This window comes from Balearica regulorum, chromosome 1 (genome assembly GCF_011004875.1).
Source record: "Balearica regulorum gibbericeps isolate bBalReg1 chromosome 1, bBalReg1.pri, whole genome shotgun sequence".
In the NCBI taxonomy this organism is placed as follows: domain Eukaryota; kingdom Metazoa; phylum Chordata; class Aves; order Gruiformes; family Gruidae; genus Balearica; species Balearica regulorum.
The window spans coordinates 85,286,836-85,305,393 of NC_046184.1; the positions used below are offsets into that span (position 1 = coordinate 85,286,836).

An 18,558-nucleotide genomic window follows, 5' to 3' on the forward strand; every position below is an offset into this window, starting at 1 on the left:
CTGAGATATCTCCCTTTGATTTAACATTATCTGCCAAGATAGCAGGACTGTCTGGTCATTTCTCCTCCCTGAAGCATTTCTTATTTGCTGACTCAGGTGGTTTTTCAACCAAGTTTCTGTGTAATATGATTTTTTTTTTTTTTTTTTTTTTTTTTTTTTGGTGTTTCCACCTGGTGGTTTTTTGGTGTCTGGTTAACCCCAGTAAGCAGTTAAACGCCACACAGATGCTTGCTCACTCCCCGCTAGTGGGATGGGGGAGAGAAGTGGAAGGGTCAAAGTGAGAAAACTTGTGGGCTGAGATTAACACACTTAATAGGTAAAGAAAAAGCTGAATGTGCAAGCAAATCAAAACAGGGAATTCATTCACCACTTCCCATGGGAAGGTAGATGTTCGGCCACCCCCAGGAAAGCAGGGCTTCATCACGTGTAACAGTGACTCAGGAAGACAAACACCATCACTCCGAACATCCCCTCCCTTCCTTCTTCTTCCCCCAGCTTTATATGCTGAGCATGATGTCATACGGTATGGAATATCCCTTTGGTCAGCTGGGGTCAGCTGTCCCAGCTGTGTCCCCTCCCAACTCCTTGTGCACCCCCAGCCTCCTCCCTGGTGGGGCAGTGTGGGAAGCAGAAAAGGCCTTGGCTCTGTGTGAGCACTGCTCAGCAGTTACTAAAACATCCCTGTGCTACCAACACTGTTTTCAGCACAAATCCTAAATATAGCCCCATACCAGCTACTATGAAGAAAATTATCTCTATCCCAGCCAAAATCAGCACAAGTATATATGTGAGGAATATCTCAGAAAGTTGAGATTTTTTCTGTATTTTAGCCCCATGATAAGATCTTCCTATAAAATCTCATTTTCTAACAGGCTATGCACATTAGTTTTATTATCAGGTTGCATGTGATATTAAAAAAGAAGCTTTTATTTGTCACAGCAAAACCCTCTATAGCAGCTTGTAAGTCTATCATGTAATAATGCTAGGGAAAGTCCTGATCATATCTTTTCCTGTCAGAGAGTGGCCCCAGTGTTTACTGTTCAACAAAAGGCATTTGGGATAAAAATAGAGAGTTTTAAAAGACAAGCTGGCAGATTATTCCATACTCAAAGTATTATATGAAGTATGTAGGGAAGGAGCTGCTATAGTAGTGAACAAAAAGAAGGCCAGAAGAACAGAAACAGAAAAATAATTCTTCATTCCTAGTAAAGAAAGTCCAGGCGTATAAGAGGTGAAAATAGGAAGAAAAATGCACATCTAGAGGAAGTATTTCTTAGCATAGATCATCAAAAGAGGTGTCAGAACCACTTATCAACAGCAACACTGGCATGACTGTTGTGAATGAAAGGATTTTAATTAGCTACTAGCAATATCCTCTCACCAGTCAATAGGAGAGCTAGTCTCACTCAGGCAGACACACTTAAATATAAAGATTTTATTACTTTAATCATATGCCTGAGTCTTTAGACTAGGTCTTTGAAAAGCATTGATGATGTAAGATTTTAGAAAAGATCTTCCCAAGGAAACAGAGAGTTCCTGACTATATCACTTTACCCCTTCTCTTTTAATAGTGAAGAGTTGTGCTACAGTTAAAATGCCCTCACTTTACAGCATTCATATATATTCGAGTTTAAATAGGTGACCTATTTTGTATTGTGAGCAGGTAGTTCTGACACTAGATCATTTGTTCTGTATTGATTGTTCTGCTAATAAGAGAGGTATCATTGTGGCTGCATTTGTACTTTCCTAAGGAAAAGTGCTCTCCTAGCACCCAGTTCACCAACTACTGATATTGGAAAACCTTCTTAAAAACACTCAAAAATCACTTCAAATGATGCACGCTTTACCTGAGCACTGTTCAAGGCTATAGATCAGATATTCATGAAGGAAAAAATTTGAACAAAACCATAAATGGCAACTACTGTTTGGAGTGATGAAGAGGGGGAAATATGTTGTGATCAGTCATAAAAAGCATTTAAAAATATCCTATCTTTGCCCTTCACAGAAACTAGGAGTACATCCAGGCATGCAGTGAAAAGGCGGTGGCTGAAGATCTTAGTACAACCAAATAACCTGGACTGACCACATGCCTTCTTTCATCATGGATTCCACCAGACCATGACTCTGATGAAACTGTTATGCTTTTAACTCCAGCTAGGATCACCATCTGCAAGCTGGTGAGCTGCTCCTCCATCAGCCCCTCCCTGGTGAGATTAGCATTTGTTAAAGGTCACTTGCTTTAGAATTATGATTGACACGCAGATATGTTTGTGCAGGCTGTCCAGAGTTAGTGCCAGCTGTTGACAGAATGCCATGAAGGTGACCTTTTGCACATTGACATTTATGATCCATTCCTGATTATTTCATATGTGGAATATCACGTAGTCTTACCAATGGGAGTTGGTGAGGCCCATCCCAAACATTGAGTCATAGGAGGAATAAGCATGCCAGTGTTCTTAAGCACCTCAGCTACATCCCCAGTGTATCACATTAGAGTGCGCCAGTCTCTATTGCTTCAACAGCCAGGGCACTGTCCCCAGGAGGCCAAGCAAGCTAACAGTACCATGAGCATAGCCTGAATAAAGAACTAACTCTTATCTGAATCCATTAGATTCTGTTTTGCTTCTGTCATAAAGGGTAATATGTGGAAGCAGTATGTACATCTATGTGCAGAAGCAGCATAGATGGAGACCTGCAAAAATTATGAGCAGCTGTGATCTCATTGCTTTGTAAAAGAAAAAAAAATCGTAGTTCAAATTCATCTGCTTGCATCTGCCTTTTATTAAAACATATTCTTGCAATTTTGTTATCTTTCAGTTCAAGTGCAAGAAAATTAATTATATCCCACTTTTAGTCTTTTCATCTTTGAAATGTTTAGATTTGTCACATTTAGTTCAAGTTCTAGCATTTGCTATGTAATTCATCATTATCTACAGCTAAAAGTTTATAGCAGGTTTCTTCAGAAACCTAGTCTCACAGGTTATAACACATTTAAACAAATAGTTGAAGAGAAAACTTTCAGCCTATAATGCATATTTCTCATTTATTTAGTGTAAAAATTGCTTCAGGAATTGGATTTCTATGATTCTTTTCTTCTTTACTGACTATAGCAGTACTATGAAACTCTTTCTCAAATGAGAGAGGAAAAAAAGCCTTTAAGGAGATATGGACTTCTTTTTGTAGAGGCCCTACTGACATTTATTAATAATGGATTTTGCCTTGGTCAGGTAAAAGCATGTCAACTCAACTTCAGCACTTCAGAAAGGCTGAATCATGAAAAAATTTCACATGAACTACAATTAAGAAAAAGGTGCCAAGCTAAGGTGGGGTGCAGATTCAGTGACTTAGAAGGAAACCTTCATGCTTTATTTAATGCAGGCCAAACTATCTAAGCCTTATCTTCTGTAGTATATAAACTGTGAACTTTGCAAAATATGGTGAGCTTAGAAAGCTCAAACTTCAGAAAGTCTTCTTTGAGGCTACAAAGCAAAAACAGCCTTCTGTTGTCATGTTGATGTGCCTTAAGCAAGAGTCTGAGGGAGCACAGTTTTCAAAATTATTATTCTTGTCCTAATTATCAATATATGATGTTTTGTGTGAAGCCTACTAGGAACTTTATGCAGATCTATGCCCTCCAAATTATTTCCACAGGACTTTCAGTATGCTTCAGCTGATGTCCTTCAGCAGGTAAGGGCTTCAGAACTTACTAGTTTGTAAGGTGACCCATAAGGCTATCTTAATGCCATTATCAAGTATATCCTTAACCTCAGAGGATACAAGGTTATTGTTCATACTGGGGATCAGAAAACACCAAGACAAATGTCAAACTTTGTACTATTTGCTAAGTGGCATTAAGTATTTTTTTTTAGCTCAAATTTTTTGCCTATAAATATAAGACTCATCTCTTCAGTACGGCAGTAATTAATGGGGTTTGTATATGTATATATCTAAGCCTACACAAATTCATATTGAGCTCTAAAATGCTGATGGATGACAAAATATAAGCACAAGCCCAGATGGGAGAGGGGAAATTAACAGGAGACAATAAAGACGGACTTGCAATTTCATTTTATTTTAATTCTTCATTTTCTGGGGGGATGAGGATTCAAATAAAGGTGGATTTTAATGCCTGAATAATAAGGGACAATGATCAATTGTGACTTGAGAGGTTCAGGATGGACATCAGGAAGAATAGTCTCATCACAAGGATGGTGTGACACAGAAACAGAGTTTCCAAAACACAGAGAAGTTTTGGATCTCCAGCTTTAAGATATTCAACACTCTGGAAGACAAAGTCATGGCAGACATGGTCTGATGTTGGATGATGTCAGATGTCCTTTCCAATCAATTCTTCTATGAACCAATGGATAAATCTTACTAGAAATCCACTAACCTCAAATCTTTCATTCATTTTTTTAAATCATTGTTTTTCTTATATCTTCAAATCCAAGGTGACTTGTAAAATTCTCCCATAGATAATGCCACTGATTTGTCATCAGAATCACTAGTATTTATTTGTGAGAAGAATTAGTCCGGTATGTTTTACCTCTAGGTGAAATCCTAGACCTTTATTTGTCAAGCACTGAACACTAAAAGAAAGGGTGAAGAGTGAATGAGTCAAATTTCTTCCCAGAAGAGTTTTTCTGGGCAAGCTAGTGAATTTTTTATTATTTATCAGAAGCATAATGGGAAAAGCCAGAGAATAGTTTACAATATAAATGAGAATAGCACTGGGCAAGTACTTTTTGTAACTTATTTTTCTGAAAGGCAGGACTTTTTATTCTGCTCCATAGAATTTGCTGTAAAATTATTTTTGAAGCAGAATTTTTCCTATTTAAAAAATTTTACAAATGGAGATAATCTGAAACAGTAAGGAGACAGTAAGTAATACCCTAATGTCTGGTTGGGCCTGTGGGAAGCCTGAAACCACAGCCACAAGAGGTGAGAAGCTTTAGTTAAAGCTTTAGATGTTGCAGCCCCGAGGAGAAGGACTTGGGGGTATTGATTGATGAGAAGCTCAACATGAGCCGGCAGTGTGCATTTGCAGCCCAGAAAGCCAACCATGTCCTGGGCTGCATCAAAAGAAGAGTGACCAGCACGTCGAGGGAGGGGATCCTGCCCCTTTACTCCGCTCTTGTGAGACCCCACCTGGAGTACTGTGTCCAGCTCTGGGGTCCCCAGTACAAGACAGACATGGAGCTGTTGGAGAGAGTCCAGAGGAGGGCCACGAAGCTGATCGGAGGGATGGAGCACCTCTCCTATGAGGACAGGCTGAGAGGGTTGGGGTTGTCTAGCCTGGAGAAGAGAAGGCTCCGGGGAGATCTAATTGTGGCTTACCAGTACCTGAAGGGGGCCTACAGGAAAGATGGAGAGGGACTGTTTATCAGGGAGTGCAGTGACAGGACAAGGGGCAATGAGTTTAAGGGGTTTAGATTTAGATTAGATGTTAGAAAGAAATTCTTCACTGTGAGAGTGGTGAGGCACTGGAACATGTTGCCCAGAGAGGTTGTGGAGGCCCCATCCCTGGAAGTGTTTAAGACCAGGTTGGATGAGGCTTTGGGCAACGTGGTCTAGTGGAGGGTGTCCCTGCCCACAGCAGGGAGCTTGGAACTAGATGATCTTTAAGGTCCCTTCCAACCCAAACCATTCTATGATTCTATGTTCTTCTATACTTAAGCAGCTGGGCAGTTTGAAAACTTCTTTCTCAAGATGTTACAGAAATCAGCACATCTGACAAGGAATCTGTAACTTTTTCGATCTGGTTGCTGACATTTCATTTGCCCAAATATCTCCTTGGGAATTCTAGGAAGCTACCACTTTCTCTTCAGCTTTCCCTCCATGTCCCAGACAGAAGTGGGGCTAGAATCAATGCACAGCATGGTTTTTCCAAGCGGCCATTAGTCCAGCTTGACCATACCAATAATATGTTATTGCATATATTGTCCCCCTAAAAAATTAATTTATTGATATTTTATTATAAAATTCCTCAATCAACTGAGAACTTCTCAGAGGTTTTTAAAAATTATTAATTCTGATACTATAGCTGGTTGAGCTTATGGTACACTGTCATATTTTCTTTCCCAGTTCTGCTTCTTTCTGAGATACAGTCTCAATTAATTCATTGTAAGAAAAAGAGAACTTCAGCCAACCAATGCATTTGATTAATAAATAGGAAGGTGTTATTAATAAATAGGACGAGGTTTTCATATATGCAGGGGGATGACGGTAAAGTATACTTCTGTTGGAGCAGCAAAAGGAAAAAATAGCAGCAGATAAATACTTTGCCATTATCAATCCAACATAAAACAGTAGCAAGACCAGAGGCTTATCATATGGCCCATCTCAGAGATGCTTGCTTATGTCTTCCCTAGTTTCTTGTCTTGGATTGCAGATTTCTCAAGGCAGGCCTAAAACTGTTGCCAAAGAGTTCTTTGTGCACAGTTAAGACCTTGATTAAAATGCTATCATTTCAGAAATAAAAATAACCTTATTCTTAAAATCAATAGTTAATGGCTCTAAATATTGCCCTAATCCTCTATGAACCAAATATTTGTTGGATTTGTTTATTCTCATTTAGCAAGCTTTCAAAAATCAACTTTAAGTGTTGTTTTAACTTGTTTACTTCTATACAAGACATACATAAGGATGGTTTTCTTATTGTATTTATTACAAAAAATCTGAAAAAAATAGCACATATCACTGGGACTAAAGTTAGATATTGCAAACAAAAGAAAAAACAAGTGCAAATACAAAATCCAATTAAACTATTGTTTCAGTGTATTAGCAACTTTATTGATACCTAATAAACAAGCAAGACCCTTTTTTTACAGCTGAGTTTTTCAAGAGTACAGAAGACACTTCAGTAGGAGTTTATGGAAATATATTAATCAGGATTCATCCTATTAGTCTGACTTGCAGTTTCTTTGCCTTGTTTGCTTTAATGTGTAATATAAGATGAAGCCCTTAACCAGGCTAGAAAGGAACTCATAGTGATCATATATGAAATGACGTAAACATCAATTTCAGCAAACCGTAATTATACACACACAAAACTGGGCTATCTGTATCTGGTTTGCATGTGTATTACTGAGAAAACCCTCTGTACCTATGTGTATTTTATTGTAAGCAGCTATAGTAAGGACCATCCAAAATAGGTCATTCCACCAACATGAAAATATGACCTTCTCCAAACAACTTGTACTGCAGTTTTCACTAAATGACTTTAAAAAATAAGGGCCTTGATTGTTCTTATTTTGAACTGGAAAACAGTATTTGAAACTCTATACAAATTTTGTATAAAGAAATTTCTGAAGTGGTTTGCTATGGAAATACAACTTTAATCCAAAAAATTTAACATGGACCCAAACATGACAATCCAAACTATTTGTCAATTAATGTCCATGATTGCTTCTAGAGAAACAAACAGAAAATTGGCCCATTATATTTATTTTAGACACAGAGAAACAGACAAGATGCTCCATATATTTAATAGTTTTATTTTCAGCAAAATACTTATTTTATGATAAGCAACTGGATCAAAACATTCATTCTTATCACATTATCATAAACTCAGAAGTTGCTTCAGTAACATAGAAGAGAGTTTGAGGTTAGCAGTTTCAAGGAGGGAAGGAATGTGTCTGCTTTGAAATTATTGCAAAATTGTTAGGAGGGAAAGACACCTTGCAACAGCAAGGAGGAGCAATACTGTTTTGGAATTTTAGGATATAATTCAAAATGGAAAAGAAATGAAGCAAATCCTGAAGCACGTGCTTTGTCTTTGTGTGACTGTAGCCATTGCTGTTCCTGAGACAGATTGCACTGAACAAGCTCAAATGTTAGTCTAGTGCCTCCTATTACTTCATCATCTGAAGTTCACATGGGCACAGCTCATGTGTATATGTCCTAATGGAAGAGGGTAGGTATTCCACATTTACATATTATATTTAATATTTCCAGCTTCTGGTGTGCCCATTATATCTGTTGACTTTTCACACCTCAAATTTTCTAACTATAGCTGTTTATCCTCCAGATCAAATAAATTATGCTAAAAAGGGTCTACACCACTCATCAATAACAAAAAGATTATGCAAAGTTGATTGGGGAATCATTTACTATTGGTAAAATATTCTGCCCCCTTTTGTATAAGGTCTTTTTCCAGGATTTTTTTTTTTTTTTTAAATAATATGCAAGTCACCTTGGGAAACTGGAAGCCAAATTCCAGTAGCAATCAGGAAGAAATTTTTTAGGATGAGGGTGGTGAAACACTGTAACAGGTTGCCCAGAGAGGTGGTAGATGCCCCATCCCTGGAAACATTCAAGGTCAGGCTGGATTGGGTTTTGAGCAACCTGATCTACTTGAAGATGTCCCTACTTATTGCAGGGAGGTTGGACTAGATGACCTTTAAAGGTCACTTCCAACCCCCAAAATTCAATAATTCTCTATCTTATTTACATTAGGCAACTCCAAAGACAGGAAATAAATCACACAGTTCTGATGTTGTTCTGTGCATGGGTTCTGTGCAAGGAGTTTGAAAGCTATTACAGAATGTAATTTTACAAGAGAAGACACTTTACTTAAAATATCTCCTACTGGATTTTTTCTTTTCTTTTTATGGAGAGCAGATGCAGAAATCTATAAAGGCCTAGCACTGTTAGCTGAGTTCTGTTCTGCCCCCTGCAATGTCAATATGTTGTTTTGAGTTCCAAGATCAAAACTTTATTATTTATAGCAATGAAAAAGAACACAAAATCAGAACCTGGGCTCACACAGCTTATACTTTAGTTGTTGTTGATGATGATGATGATGATGATGTCACAAAGAGGAGTCCTTTTGTAGAAAAGGCTATATGTGGCTCCATCTTAATTGTATTTCTGCAGGTTTTCAAACTAGTTGAAAGACAACTATACTTGGAGGCAGGGGGAACAGGAGGAAGCCATCAGTTCTCCCCTTCCTGCTATCTCCTATTCAGTATGAAAGAAAATTCATCCATAATTAGGACAGCAATTCACAGTTCTGGTTAATGTCCCACATTGTTACCCTCTCCATAGACCACCAGTACAAACCCCAAATGTTTTGGGAAGGACTGACAGTACTTAAGCGAGAGAGACCAGGCAATACTTTCAATTCAACAAAATGAGTCAGCTCAAGAATCTGCAGTTGAATTCCAGAGAAACAGTCTTCTGTCAGTCTTCCATTGGAGCATAAATACACATTCAAGTAAGAGAAAGAGGACATTTAAATAAACCCACACAACTGCAAAGATCACGATGCTCATTGCAGCATGTGCAAGAGAGGAGATGTAGGAGATGTTTGCTGTGATATTTCAATATACTCAGAAATCTGCTGGATTCAGCTTTTTCCTTATCTGCTTTGATTATCACAGGGTGATTTGGCTCAAAGTCTAGTGCTAGAAAATAATCCTTTGTTTCTTCAAAAACAGTTTCTGTTACTAGTCCTGTTGGAAGGAAATGTTAAGACCATGGATTGCTTTCCACTTACTTCTGCTACTGGAATGAAACTCCACACTCCTGAGAACAGAAAAAAAAAAACCACCCTGAAATGACAGTCCATTTCTCTGAACATTTCTCCATTTGTCTTGAATGGCCCTAGGCAGATGGCAAACTGACAGACTGGCACAGCATCATGCCTGGAAAGGAACTATGTGGATGACTCAGTTGTTCACTGGATAGTTTTAGACTTTCAGAGAGAGAGAGAGAGAGAGAGAGAGAGAGAGAGAGAGAGACTGCACCAGTTTCTGAACTGCCACTGCAATAGCTCTTACTCATTTATCTGTTTCCTCTTCATTTCTTTCGGTGGTATACTGTAGCTCACTACCCAACCTTGATGGGTCAGTAATAAGCCAGAGAACTATGGTTCAGAGTCCTCCTCTTCCACAGAAAACAAAAGACCAGCTTCAGCTCACCTGGGAGATTAACAGCTCTGCTGAAATTTCACACTGCTGAAAGTCTGCTAACCAGATCATACACGCTCTCATTAGGAAAAGTTCCCACTTCTGATCCTTCAGAATCCTCCCAGGAATCGCAATCACTGCTTTTCAAAAGCTTAAAGTGCATTCATGTGACAACAAAATCAAACAAACAAAAATACCCACCAAAAAACCCCAAGCAAACCAAATTAAACCCAAATCAAAACCAAAACAGTCCTGCTAAGGTAGCAATGTTGAAAATGCAGCTAATAGAGACCGCCTTGCTTCAGAGGGCAAAATCTGTCAGGTCCTGAATGCCAGCTGAATAGTTACAGTCAGTCATCACAGTGTCAGCAACTACTTCATTCCTGAGCTTAGTTACAGGGCAGAAGTTTTTCAGTTCTGTAACAAATCATAAAACAGAACTTCAGTCAGCCCTCTTTGCTATGAGAGCATTGGGATTTTGTGAAAGTGGAAGGAGAGATTATACTGTATATAACAGTCTAGGAGAGGGCTTACGGATCATTTCTTTGTAAATGGATGAAATCCCATTCCTGGCTTCTTTTGCTCATTTCTGTAGGGCATTACAAAGCATAACAAACCACCACAGACCTTAGCTCAACAAGTCCACCAGCTTGGTGCAAGAAGCAGTGCAACAGCAGGGACACTTAAAAGTAGGAGAGAAAAGACTGCGTTCATTCATCACAGCATAGATGCCATGAACTGCTCACCAGCAGAGTTGTTCAAGGCTGATGAATTTGTGTAGCATGCTGGAGTGTGTATGAACAGTTGGAGGAAGACAACTGTTGTGGCAAAAGCGATCCGTGCTGTGGAGTAAAAGAGGCTTCTTAGACATCATAGACCTCCTCTTCCATGGCATGACCAACCTCTCCACGAAGCTGGTGGAAAGTGTTGCGCCTCAGGATCTCCCAGCCACGATGAGAACTAGTCCTGGATGTGCTCCGTGACAACAAAAAAGCAGATGGTTCTTTCTTGTACAGGATCTTCCTATTGATTTCCAGCTTTTCCAAACCTTTGTCATAGTTTTCCCTATCCTGAGCCTTAAATGCTTCTGTGTACCGCATCATCTTGTGTTTGTTAGGATCAACCCTGTCTTCAACTCTGTAAGAGGATTAAAAACCATAAAGAGAATGAAGTAGAAACATGCCAGCTTATCAACAAAACCAAGCAGCCATATGAAGCAAGCCTCTCCCAAAAATATACCTACTAACCCAAACATTCCAGAAAATCTACACAGAAACAGGAAACTGCTTAATAGGCATGGTGCTATCTCCTAGACCTTCATCCCTGTCATTGATTTCACTACCGTTACCTTCCATGACATCCTGTCCTTTAACTCATTTCCCAGTCATGATTTGCCCTTTCCATTTTGTCAGCTGTAAGCTACTGGACTGACCCACCTGACTCTGGCTCCAGATTCTTTGTATATACATGTATATTCATCCATTTCCTTTGTTCTTGTCTTTCCTCCTCTGATTCTCCATGGTTGCTAGCCTCAGGATGTCACTTATCTTTTGCTGAACTTCTATGTAACTGCTCCAGTTCCACCAACCCTTCTCTACGTTACTTATAACTTGTCTTCTGAAATACTATCCCGCAATATATACAAGGAACATCCATGTAATTTGACAGAACTAGATCACACCAACACTCTTTTCTCATAGCATTAAATGAAGAATTGTTGCTGGGATATTGCACTTGCAAAGTTATATTCTGCACTTTGGACTGAAGGTGTTGCATATTAGTACCACCTTAGGTCTGCTTGTTCTGCCCAGCAAACCTGAATATCCACAAGGTTAGTTTCTCTGCTAAAACTTGCAGAAAGTCCTATTTCATACAGCCACCACTCCCGATTCTGGCTTTATTAGCAAAAGATGACACAGTTAGAAAAGACACATGCCCAAATAAAGTTTAATCTTTTCTCACCCTGGAATAAATATTCATTAAAATCAGAAATAATGAGGAATCTAGTGTTATCTAGGCTACAGATAGTTTGTTTGTTATTTCAGTGCCTGAAATCCTGGACCTAAGCATCTGCCACCTGATGCAGTCTTTGCAAAGTATAATATAGTTACTAGGTTCACACCAGAAAGAAACCTTGACTTTAATTATTCCTGTTCTGGTTTTGAATCATCTGTAGTGCAGTTCATTGCTGCTGAATGCCTAATTAATTCTGCCTCGGCCATTTCATGTATCTAATAGATAGGGACAGCCAGCCAAGCATAGCAGTGAAGCATTGTGATACTCATGATAAGAAGTTTGAAAGAAAAATTCAGTCTTATAACCCATGCAATTTCTGCAGTCTGTCTCCTGTGACTAAGAATAAGGATAAGAAAACATAGCTGATTTCACAAGGAATCACACAGCAGAGCTTTCTGAGGGGAACAGTGCTTGTCTATCAATCACAGACATAAAACAGACTAGGGTCTGTATTCTGGAAGTAAAGGACTCCAAACACTCCTCCCCAGGCCACTGGAAAGGCTCATTATTAACATCTGTACATTGGATTCTTCTTCCGGGATCCTTACGTGCACACACTAGAAGAGAATTCACCTGAGATACCATCGGTCCCCTAGCCCATACTCCCGCCCACAGATTCCAGAGCGAGGCCAGAGACACCGTGGCAGTTTCCGCTCCAGCATGACAGTAGTAGCAACGACCTTTAGAATAAAAAAAAAAAAAACAAAAACACCAACTTGTATGAGTTGTTAGAAAAAAATCAGATTCTCTTTCAAAATTATCAGTTTCATGAGTACTGACCTGTTACCGTACTTCATTACAGCTCCACATGTAATGAAGAAAAATCAGAGTCAATACTCTGTTTATTATGGGGCAATTCACTATTTTAGTCCTAACTGTGCCATGTTTTGAGGAAGCAATGATCCTCTTAAAGCACTGTTAAATTTCTTTCCTTTTATACCTGATGGCAACAAGTAGGATAATTAATTTGCAAGCTAGAGAAGAGGACAGTATTTATATCTGCATTAACTATCATCAGAACTTACCAATGTGGCCACACAATTACATTTAACCATTTGACTTATTGCTGTCTCACAGAAAAATACTAGGAAATTGATTTCGTATTGAGCAGCTGTATAACTGATCTGAAGTTTTTTGCCTTTTGAGCAAAAGAGTCAGGCCAATTTCTTCTAGTGGATCTAAAGATGTTACTGACCTAGTTGTAACCATTACCTTGCATTCCATCTCCCTTCAGTCAATTCCTATAATTATAATTTAACTCTCAGTTACACAGAAATGTGATTTGTAAAAAAAGATGCAACTTTAATTCTATTTAACAAGAGATTCCATGTGTCAACCAGGGAGACACAGGATCGACAAGAAAGGTTGGATGGGCTTCTAGCTGCTATTTGAAATAAGGTAGGAATACCCGCATAGCAAAGATATGCTGGAAGACAGTTTCATGTGGGAAGATGTGCAGAAGAGTAGTCTTGCACTTAGACACTTCAAACTCATAGAAAAGATGAAAGAAATTTGGTGGCTGATCTACAGAATCTGTAAAACAGAATTAAAAGGAGATGGCTTACTGTATTAGCCCCTGAGAAAAGTGAAGGCCAGGGAAAAGTTTTGAAGTACATCCTTTAGAGCACAGACGGCAGAGTAAGTAGTTGCACTGTCTAGCATATTTCCCCTAGACAACTTTCCCCCTTCTTTATTCAAAGTGACCCCCCTACCATCTAAATTAGATTACCTGGGCTCTCCAGAGCTCATCCCGCTCATGGGCCACTCTCCAGTGGGTGTCACCCATCATGGCAATTAACAAATTGAGCATAAGGAGGGCAGCAATGATGGCAAAGGCAAAGTATACCACGCTGTACATAAAAGGCAGGTCCACATCATAGTTTGCAGGGCCATCAATGATAGTGAGGAACAGCTCAAAGGTGGTGAATAAGGACATGGGATAGTTGTAGAACTGCCCAAGGTTTTCAGGGTTCTCTGTCTGGAAGATGATGTAAAAGGCTAGAGGAAAGCAGTGGGGGAAAAAAGAGAGAGACAGTTTAACAATAGGAATCACATTCCAAGAGCAACAACAGGGTCCTATAAGAGATGCTGACAACACAAAGTGGTGTAGGAAGGAGCTGCATGTGTTCCTATGTCAGTGCAGTACCTAGCATAACAAGGACAAATCCCTGACTAGAATCACTGGTCTCCATTATAAAATGAGTCAGAATTACTTTGATTATTTATTTCTCAAAATAGTGATCTATTCTTGTTCAAGGATATAATAAAGCTATGTGTGTTAATTTCATTTTCCAAAGACAAATATCATAAACACAGCATGTTTTTCAACCTTGATTTACATATATGTGGAATTATCTGAATTGTTCTAATTTCTATTAGCCTGGAAAGAGCAAGAATTGAAAACTAAACACAGAAATCAGTACTGGGAAAGTGACTATGCTCAAAGAAATAGAAGCTATACATCATCACCACCTTTCCCAGCTAACTCAAAGGGCAACCTGAGAATAAACCAAAACCCACGTACTTAAGTCATACTAAAGAATTTGGCAGGGGTAACATAATGCTGTTTTTCTTTTGTAGACTCACCTGATGCAAAACCTAGTATCACCACAGCCATGAGCCAGCAAAAGCGCATAAGATCTCCAAATATCATCTGTAGAGCAAAGACAGAGCCACCATAAGGCCCAACTGTCCCACCAAGCCACAATTCAACCCTGTGTAAACCATTTTCCAGATTCTAAAACTGTGAATGGACTAAGGGAAACTTCTGCGCTAAAGAGAGAATGTGAAATTCCCAAACCATCTGTGCAGATAAGAGCTTGTCCATTAGCCATTAATGCTAGTCCTGAGGGAGAAGAAGTATTCTTTCAGTTCTCCCCATCTGCAAAGAGGTGTCAGGATGTGCGTAACAAGCCCATGTTTGTTTGTGTCTTATACCTTCTGGATCATGATGGTAAAGGGTCCGAGCATCTGGAAGCCTCTTGCAAAATACATGACATTGCACCATCCTAGCACCAGGGCAAAGGACATGGGCACCACCTCACCAGTTGTGCTGGTGAGACGCATCACCATGGTTACTAGAATCATGCAAGCATATGTGATGCTGCAAAGGAAGAAGAGACAGTGAAAAAAATAAGTAAAGGAATCTTACCCTCCTTTTCCTTTTCTTTTCAAAAATTCCAAGACAGGCACATATAGCCTTGAGGCCCATAGGCAAAGACCTCTCAGCACTATCAACTCTACCTGTCCATTCGCCTGGCTTCCTACACACCAGTTGAGCCAGCAAGAGAAGTAAATCAAGAGAAGAAATACTCTAAAAGAATGGAGAAAGTGACTCATGTGGCAAAAGACAGCAGTGGGAAAAATGATAGGCAACATATTTATTAGACTTAAAAAGCAGTGTACTTACACAATTATGTGAAAAGGCCCTCCCAGGATGGTTTGTCCAAAGTATTTTGCTGCTCCAACTCTAAGGATATCTGGGATCTAAGAGAGACATCCTGTTGACTTTAGGACTTAGAGAGAATCCATTATACTATTAAATGTCACGGTAACCATCAATATTCACAGGATCTTGGGCCCAGCTGCATCTGCTTTGTTCACAGTTTGATTTCTATAGTACTTTAAAAACTGAATGATTAAGTCAGGTGGGCTCTCTCAGGATGTGACAGAGGTTGCTGGAAAATGTAAGAACACCTGGACAGATTGAGAGACTTTGGTATGTGGCAGAGAGATGTTGCAGCACAGAGCTGTGAGCCTGAAGTTCACATAGATTACTGAGAAGAGATCAGACAAACAGCTGACCTTCGAAGTGAAGACAAAAAAGACCTTCTTGGGTAATCAAAGGAGTTTGTTAGAATTCAGACTCACTATGTTAGTTGCAGTGTAGCCCCAGAGTCCTGACCAAACACAGGAAGAAGGACCTGTCCTGGAACATATATGGGCAGAGAGAAAGCTGTTTACACGCCCCATTTCACTTCAGTTCACCCTGGCAATCATCATTTGAGTTTTCTCATATAAAAGTTTCAGTCTTCTATTTCATGTTGTAATAAAATCAAGTGGGAAAAGTATTTGTTTTAATTTAAAGAACTTTTGATTTTTTTTTTTTTTTTTTTGAGAGCTCATGATAAGGAGAACACCTAAATATGTCCACCTCAGAACTCTGGTTGAGTAAGGCTCCTATTATAGGCCCATACAGTCACTGATCTCCAATTAAATATAAACTTTTCTGTGTACACGCAGTACTTCAGCCAGCATCCCTAAACACATGAGTATTTAGGGGTGCTGTGTGAAAAATTTCTAAGAATCTCATGCAACACCCAGAATTCAGCTGGAGCCGCAGATGGTGCTAACGGGAACTGTGGCATTAGCCACATAGTATTTGATAGCGCAGCCAGTCCTCCTAATTGCTTCTTCCACACTTAGAGTCTCACTACTATGTTGTCACAGTCTCTGTTTCATCCAATAGATACTGTTGACAGTGTTTATTGCCATAGACATATATGAAAGCACTTAGACTAAGGAAATAACCCCTACCAAGTTGTGAGCACAAACTCATGTTTGTCTAGTAAGTAAAACCTGTCTTGATTAACCTCAAGACTATATAGCTCACTGTTTCTCTTACCTCAAGGATCAAAATTACTACAGCTCCAATGATTGTGATCAGCTCCCCCACCAGCCTCAGCTCATCCTCATATGTCATATATGATTCCTTAAAAAAAAAAAAAAGAGTGAAAGGAAATTAAAATTAAATTTTAAAGGGAGCAAAAGGAAACTAAAACAGAAGACGGGGGAAAAGAAGGCCCACTGTTAGTGTAGTAAACATGACTGGGCCTGACAAGGTCACAGGAGCCATCCCAGTGCCAGCAAGGGAGAACAGAGCATGCCCAACGTTCCTCGCTGGCGTAGGCCAGCTAGCGGAAATAGAGCAGGAAGACAGCTGCAAGAGCTGGCAACGGCAAAAGACTTGGACTTTCCAGTTAAGTACGTTAGATTAGAATTCGCCCAATGCTGCCTATGGGCCCCTGACTCCTATAGACACAGTACCTGCAGCATTTTCTGGACATAGATTGTATTGTCTCTGCTGCTTGTTTTGTTGCCTGTTCGGGGTTTCAGTGGTCGGTAGACGCAGCACATAGTGAAGCAGACCATGTAAAGTATATAGAATAAAGCCAGGAAACAGAAATAGGGACGACCATACATATTCCACTTCAGGCTCACCAGCTCCTTCACAGGTGTTAAGTCCAAGATCTGGCGTGCCTGAGAAAGAAAGAAAGAAGGAATTAATTGCCATAAGGACATTTGTTTATAAGCATTAGTCACACTGTTTTCTGGGGGGAATGTTAACAAACTCTTCTCACCTACTCTATTGAGCTTTAGGAAGCTGAATTTATTTTGCAGAAGTGGAATGCTCATGTGGGTTTGGATTTGCTCATTTGCCAGTAAAAAGCTTTGAAAAAAAGTAAAAAACATATATCCTGCAGGGAACAGCTTTTGAGTACCAGTGGGAAGTACAAGAGAAGCATGTTAGATACTGGAATAAGTTTACTGTCTGTGTAGGCCTGGACACATATAAACCCTTGAGACAGACCTATGAGCTAGGTCCACGAATGCAAATATATGAGGATGTGTTGCAAATATATGAGGATGTGTTACAGAAAATAAAAAGTATTATTAATAATTAATTATTATTATATTAAGTTATATACATATTAGGGGTAGGCTAACTTTACAGTATGAGAAAGTTTATAAATCCTGTGATCTCTCGGGATTCAAATAAGTACAAAACTATTTCAATTCATGAATTGTCTTTTACTGTAACTGGAATCAATTTTGAAGAATATTTTGTGTTAAGCAAGACAGCAAAGTGCACTTTACAGCAGACAGATACTCTCCTCTGTGCAAAATATACATCGTTACTAGAACACAGAATTGAAAATAAGATAATTTGGATTCAATTTTCAGCTATAGAAAAAAGTTTCTGTGCAACCTTGTGAAATTCACTTAGATTATTTTTTTTTCTCCAAATTGGAGTTTTTCATTTATACATGTAACATTGATTTCAACAGCTATTTCTATCAACTTCAATAGCATTTGTGGAAACTCTTAATCTCTAGAAAACATATCAAAAAGTCCTTTAGATCATTAGCTGTCTTTGAAAAACTGACACTGATATTACCTTGATTTAGCAGACAACTAAGAGGCCCTTGGAAAGATTTCCAAAGATCCTTTATTTCTGTCTAAATGCAGCCTGTTAATAGACTGTATTTTCAAGTTTCCACCATTCAGCTATGATGATAAAAACTGTAGTACACTTGCAGTGAGACATACTGTGAGAAAAACCAGGCTCTTTCAACTTACTTCCTTTAGATTATATTATATTCAAAGTTTGGGTCCTCCTTTTTAGAATCTCAGCAGTGCAGCTCAAATATATCTAGAAGACCACACACATTTCCAGGAATAAATAGAAGCATCAGTGAGCATTTTGCATGATATGAAAAGTAGTGCTGCTGCATAAGTCAGGGTTGCATTTCTGTTAAAGATCTGCATATATCCAAACATACTGTGTAGCTGAGGAATTCTATACAAAAAGCTTCATCAAAAAAAGTTGACACCATAGTTTTAGAAGTGA

The 18,558-nt window shown here is 39.0% G+C and overlaps 1 protein-coding gene across 3 annotated transcripts in view; it reads right to left on the reverse strand.

Annotated features, from left to right (window-relative positions):
* Positions 1-7,433: 7,433 nt before the first annotated feature.
* LOC104629457 (transient receptor potential cation channel subfamily V member 6) overlaps positions 7,434-18,558 on the reverse strand; it is a 29,000-nt gene continuing 17,875 nt past the window's right edge. Inside the window, exons 8-15 of one of the 3 annotated variants that reach the window (XM_075762849.1) lie at positions 16,974-17,186; positions 16,552-16,638; positions 15,337-15,413; positions 14,865-15,030; positions 14,514-14,580; positions 13,657-13,925; positions 12,501-12,607; positions 7,434-11,048 (exon numbers count right to left, since the gene is read on the reverse strand). In XM_075762849.1, the coding sequence (XP_075618964.1) occupies positions 10,775-11,048; positions 12,501-12,607; positions 13,657-13,925; positions 14,514-14,580; positions 14,865-15,030; positions 15,337-15,413; positions 16,552-16,638; positions 16,974-17,186 (1,260 nt within the window). In that variant the 3' untranslated portion in view covers positions 7,434-10,774. The remainder of the gene's footprint in view (positions 11,049-12,500; positions 12,608-13,656; positions 13,926-14,513; positions 14,581-14,864; positions 15,031-15,336; positions 15,414-16,551; positions 16,639-16,973; positions 17,187-18,558) is intronic. The other 2 variants (XM_075762865.1, XM_075762858.1) reach the window with 2 other exon arrangements.